We start from the raw sequence: 6,000 nt of genomic DNA, 5'->3' as shown, positions 1-6,000 counted from the left end.
TCTATCTATTTAAATCTGGGATTATAGTGAAGCAAAGTCCTGCTTGGAGTAACACCTTGCTTTTCTCCTTATATTACTTGCTTTTATACCCTGCTTGTGGCTGGGTTAGAAAGCAGGAATATGTACAAGACAAAGGAAGGAACTGAATTGGTTGGAGAAAAAGAATATTTAATCCTTACTCTGGAATTTAAAAGAATGAGAATGATCCCAGTGATGAAATACTTGAAATATTAAACTTTTGTTAATATCAAAAATTCTATACTGTCATATCACTCTTTTCTTGCCATTAGAGATCTGGTAAGGGATAGCAAATTGGAAGTAGTCAGCAAAGTTGAAGCATTTAAATTCATAATCAAACTATCTTTTCAGGGTATTGTTGTTAAAGGTGGTTGATGTTTCTTAATGTGGTTTCTTTTTTAACTTCAAATTATAACAGCAACATTTTCAAAAAAGAAAAAGTGCATCCATAATTCCATCATCCTGATACTAATTTAATTTTTACCCATGTCTCCCAATCTTTGTCCAAATGTATAGATGTTTTATATATTTGTCTTTCTCCCGTGCGTGCCATTTTCATTTCTGAGTTGCCCTGGGAGGATTGTATCTGCCAGATGGGGGCTCAGAATTTCTGAATGGCTCCAAGAATTCTAATCTATGCTGCTGTAGAAATTGACCAGAAGGGTCTGACATTACCGGGGGAGATATGTCCTCAAATCTAGAAGGACTGGGTGGGAGGCTGAAGTAGAATGGGACTATGGGCTTTAAGAAAGGGAGCAGGCGGCTTCCCTGGTGGTGCAGTGGTTGAGAGTCCGCCTGCCGATGCAGCGGACACGGGTTCGTGCCCCGGTCCGGGAGGATCCAACATGCCGCGGAGCGGCTGGGCCCGTGAGCCATGGCCGCTGAGCCTGCGCGTCCGGAGCCTGTGCTCCGCAACGGGAGAGGCCACAGCAGTGAGAGGCCCGTGTACCGCAAAAAAAAAAAAAAAAAAAAAAAAAAAAAAAAAAAAGAAAGGGAGCAGCAACCTCATTGGAAAAGGAATGAAGATTAGGTTTTATAAGGAAAGATGTAGGTAGGTATTTAAGTAAAATAATTTCAGATGCCATGAAGGTCTCTCTTCCCATCCAACCAAAACAAGCAAGAAACAAAAAATAGAAACCCAACCAAAGTAATCAATCACCACAATAAAAGCATCTCTAGTTAACATTAAAATAAAAGCATTACTAGTTAACAAATACTTGAAATTAGTTTAAGAAAGGGATAAGGTTTAAAAGAAAAAATTTTAAATATTGTAAGTTGTTGTAAGTTTTACTAAAGGGGCAAGAGAGGGTGGTCTTTGATAGGAATTGGGAGTTAGGGGCATGCTACAGCCCCTACGCTCTTTTCAAGGAAGAAACGGTAGTCGGAAAAATAAAAGGTATAGGACAAACCTCATCGATTCTCAATTTTGCCAGAGTCAGGTTCTTCTGGGTTACTTAGGGTCCAGAAGAAAGGATTGAGAGAAAGTGAAACGGCCAAATAGAAATCATCTGAAAACTGCGATAGAAAAGAATCTTGCCTGTTCGGACGCAAGCTGTGGTGAACTGCCTTGTGGAGATCTCTGGCGCTCAGGACTGTCACCGCCGGTCTGGGGAGTGGTTCAGGGCAGGGGAGGGCCCTGGCTGCGGACGAGGAGGATGCCCGCCTTCGGTTCCCAGCGCTCGTGGAGGTGTGCTGGGAGCGGGCGGCCCCGCGCACAGGTGGCCAGGGCCGCGCCAGCTGCGCGCCGCGCTCGCTCAGCTGGTGGGCCGCTAGGCGTCGCGCTGGAGCCGCGGTTGCCGGGGAGACCAAGCGGGGCGAGTGGGCGGCGCGGAGCCGAGCCGCAGCCGGGCTGCCGCCCAAGTAGCCGGGCGAGAGTTGCGGGGAGTGGATCCCCGGGCGGCGCGAGGGGCCGGCGGGTCCTGGGGCAGCGCGAGGTGGCCGTGGAGCCGCGGGGCAAGGCCGGCGAGCCCGGGACGCACCTGGTCGCAGCTCAGCCTCCGCGGAGCCGGAGGGCGCGGGTGCCGCACTTGCCTCGTTTGCGGCTCCCACCGTCCCAGCCCCACCGGGCGGACTGCGGCCGGGCGGCGGGTCTGGGAGCTCCGGGCTGCCCCGAGAGCTCAGAGAGCCCGGCCCGCTCCTCCGCTGCCGCGACGAGGAGCCGGGCGGGCGGCGGGCGCGCTCCCCGCGGCCCCGGAATGACTTGTCGGGGCTCCCCTCTGGCGCCTTTGCTGCTCCTCTCTCTGCACGGTGAGTAGCCCTCCCCTCCCCTCCTCTCCCGGTGGGGCCTGGCGGGGCCGGTGGGCCGGGGGAGGCTTTCCGCGACGCAGACAGCTTTCTCGCCAGGGCCGGTCTTCGGAGCCCAACTTTCTCGGGGGCCATATTCGTTGCTGTCGGCCGAGGCTCCCGCGCCCACGCGGCGGCTGCTGCCCAGCCGGCGCCCTCTGCCTCGGTCCGCGGCCCCCGCACTGCTCAGGTGTTACGATCCAGAGGTAACTACACCCGCCACCCGGTTACCGCCGGTCCTGAACACGGCTCTGACTCCCACCCCGCTCTTTGCCCCTTTTAGACAACGAACTCCCTTACTTACTGGGTCCAGGGAGAAACGGGATTTAGAATCGTTTCCGTTGTCAGGCGGCTGCAGGAAAACTGGAGATGCTTTTTAAATAATTTGGAAAACTTTAAATTGTAGCTTTCCCCAAATCTTTAACGAGCATATGTAGGTTATGACGGAAAATGTGATCTTTATTTTAAAAAATAACTACGGTGTGCTACACTAGATTAGAAAACAAGAATTTATTATTATTTTTTTATAGTCTAGTTTCTTCCCCAAGGGATTTAAATCGACTTACAAAAATACATAGAACATAGCAACATAAGAACAAAAGAAATAAACATATGTTTAATTTTCTTATTAACTGTCTTTAAAAAAATCTATTTAAGTTTAATTTTCTAATTTCTACTTAATCTTTCTTATATTTTATTTTCTATGAATAGTCGTCATATTTAGATCCTGATTTTCATTTTATACACTGCCCTTTCTTTTTGTGTGTCCTGTCCTATGGAATCAAGTTTTCTGTTCCATTTAATTGATTGTTGAGATTTACTGAGATTCATTCTGAAGGCTTTTATTTAAAAAACAGGTTAACTGATTTATGGAGTATTGTGGTTAATACAGTTTCTTTCTGGAGATATCAGTATGTTTCCCATAATTTTAGTTGCACTGATAGTGTACCCATAGATCTTGAAGTAACCTAATTTTAGCCGACTTAAATTGTACAAATTCAATTTAAGGGGTCCATAGGAGTAATAGAAGGAAATAATCAAAATTACAGATAACTTCTCTGGACTTCATTAGGTATATATTTAGTGATGATGTGTAGATAATAAAGTGACATCAGTATGTGCATTATGTAAACTTGTGCTTCTAAATTAATTTTGTCTGGTTACTGCTTTGAGAGGGCCAACATTTTTCTCTGTCCTTCCTTTAGGTATGAAATAAGATAGAGTAAATGGGCTTTTAAATAATCCCTCGGACATAACTGAAATTATTATAAATATTACTATAAGAACAACTGAAATTTTTGGTAAAAAATTGGGTTGTTAACCTTTGTATATTACAATAAATGCCACCCTCTTCTTGTAAATAGCATTTGTGTACGGTTTGTTTTTGAATTGTTAGGCAATACTTTTAAAGAGTTGATGAAATTTGCAGAATCAGCCTTACAAGGTCATCTGATGTGTTTCTTTTCCTTCAGCAGAACTATTCCTAAACCATACTAGGATGTTTTTAAAGACTTCCAAGGACATTTCAGCCTTCGTGGTAATCTATTCTGTAGAGGCACTTTTCACCCTCAAAAAAAGTGTTCATTTGTTCAGCAAGTGTTTACTGAGCTCCCACTCTGGGCACTTGGGTGTCTGGTGGGGCAGGATGGTGGTGGAAGACAAAGATGCACGAGAGTTTGTCCACAGCCTGTAAGGAGCTCGCAGTTTTAAAACAAACTGTAAGCATGCACAAGTGATTTATGATACAAGGAGTTTAAGATGAGTGCCATTTTTTGTTCGTGATATCAAGGGAGACTTCGTGGAAAAGTTTCCTTTTGATCTGGACTTTGAATGAGTAGAATTTGAATTGGCTGAGGTGAGAGTGTTTGGCTTTCCTAGCCAAAGGAACAGCCTGGCTGTAGGATATGAAGTGGAAAGTGCAGGGGCATATTCTGGAAAGGCCAGGCTTGTAGCTGCTGGAGCAGGAGATGTATATGCGAGGCAGAAAGGGCTAAAAAGGTAGTAAAAGGATGGTAGAGAACATTGAATACTGAGTTTGGACTTTATTCAGTGGGCCATGGGTAGGCCACTGATACTGTTTCCATAAGATGGGGAGGGGATGAGGATGAACAGCTGTTGAGTGCCCAGCATAACAGTTTCCAGGAGGGTACCATATCCTGACTGTGTTAAGTTCTTGAACCAGTCAATGGTAAAGTTGGAGTGAATGAACTAAGGCCCATTCCTAGGACTTGCAATGTGGAATGAGGGGAAGAGTGGATATCGGGTGGAACAAAGTTGGGTCCATTATGAAGGGAGAAAAGGGAAATGGATGCTAGATAAAAAACCATTATAGTAGTGGCCGGTACAATGGGAGAATGCACCAAAGGTAGAAATAGGCTCTTACATTTTTGAGAGAAAATGGTTGTCAAGAAATTTCTGTTTTTATTTCTGTTTAAATCTCTGTGGAGTAACTTCAAAGGGAATTTGAATTGAAAAGTTGACTTCTGTATAGTTCTACCAGTGGGTTAGATATATCTAATGCATTTCTTGTATTACTTCTGATTCCTTGAAATAGCAGGTAACCTTCCAGAATCTGAGAAAAATATATAAAGATGACATAAAATGAAAAGAATTATGAGCTCCCGATTGTTAGCATTAGGAAGAATTTATTGTAAACTCCCATTTCTTACATCTAACTTGAATTATGGAACTGCTTTGGAAGGAGTCACTTCTTATAAAAATTTGTAGTTTGACCTACATGAACGGTGACAGCCACTGGATGAAAATTTTAGAGAAATTAAGTTCAGTATTCAACATGGACTACTCAGGAAGCAATTTAAATATTAAATCACCAAGCGCTTTAAAAATGTTATGCTTAGAACTGTTGTCAGACCCAAGGTAATGATGCAGTGGGTAAAGACTTCTCCCCACAGTAACAGTATGTGGCACATTTTCACATGTGTTTTCATACTTCGATAGTGGAAGCATTTATATTGAAAATTCTCATTTGAATCTTTATACTTAAGCCATGTGATTTAGTGTCAAACAAGGTGATGTGCTGGTACACAAGATTCTCTAGTTGCTCTGAGTTATACAGAACACTGGTGTGGGATTGAAAGTTGGGAAAATTGTGGCGTTCCCCTAATTTCTCATCTAGAACTGGACTATTTAGAATAGGGATTCTGAATCTATTGTTATCTACACCAGTGGTACCAGTTTACATGTTAGGCAGTTTGAGGTAGGATTGCTGACTTTCTAGTAGTCTGATGACCTCAAGTGAACCCTGTCCCCTCAATTTCTTCCTCCTTTGTTTGATGAGGACTCCCTGGCACTTACACATCTAAACGCTGTGTTTTGAGGGCAGCCTTAGACCATCTGGAGGCTCTGAAATCCTCCCTTGATCGTACTTTGAGAGAAGCTAGTTTAAGAGACGCTGTCTGTTCTTGGGTGATATTCAAAACGCCATCTGATTTGAGCTGATTTTGGTCTTAAAAATGGAAAGTTAATTAGTTTACTTATTAAGCTGATCTTACTAAACTGGAAGGATTTCTTCCTGTTAAACTTTGGGTAATTGATTTCCTCTGTACCTGGTTTCCTACCATGTAAGAAAGAGACTGTAGTGGTAGTTTGCCTCTGTGATGGTTTTAAAATTTCAGAAATGTGAAGTCAGTCAGTGTTTCCTAATTTTACAAATGATAGGCTCAGTCATTGATCTGATAC

The 6,000-nt window shown here is 43.8% G+C and overlaps 1 protein-coding gene across 3 annotated transcripts in view; it reads left to right on the top strand.

Moving 5' to 3' along the window:
* Nucleotides 1-1,583: 1,583 nt before the first annotated feature.
* The window catches only part of IGSF11 (immunoglobulin superfamily member 11), a 138,806-nt gene continuing 134,389 nt past the window's right edge, over nucleotides 1,584-6,000 (top strand). Inside the window, exon 1 of one of the 3 annotated variants that reach the window (XM_060010686.1) lies at nucleotides 1,584-2,265. In XM_060010686.1, coding sequence (XP_059866669.1) covers nucleotides 1,674-2,265 — 592 coding nt within the window. In that variant the 5' untranslated portion in view covers nucleotides 1,584-1,673. The remainder of the gene's footprint in view (nucleotides 2,266-6,000) is intronic. The other 2 variants (XM_060010685.1, XM_060010689.1) reach the window with 2 other exon arrangements.

Source organism: Delphinus delphis, chromosome 4 (assembly GCF_949987515.2).
Source record: "Delphinus delphis chromosome 4, mDelDel1.2, whole genome shotgun sequence".
NCBI classification, from domain to species: Eukaryota; Metazoa; Chordata; class Mammalia; order Artiodactyla; family Delphinidae; genus Delphinus; species Delphinus delphis.
The sequence above is the reverse complement of the archived record's forward strand: the minus strand, read 5'-3'. Positions and strand labels throughout refer to the sequence as shown.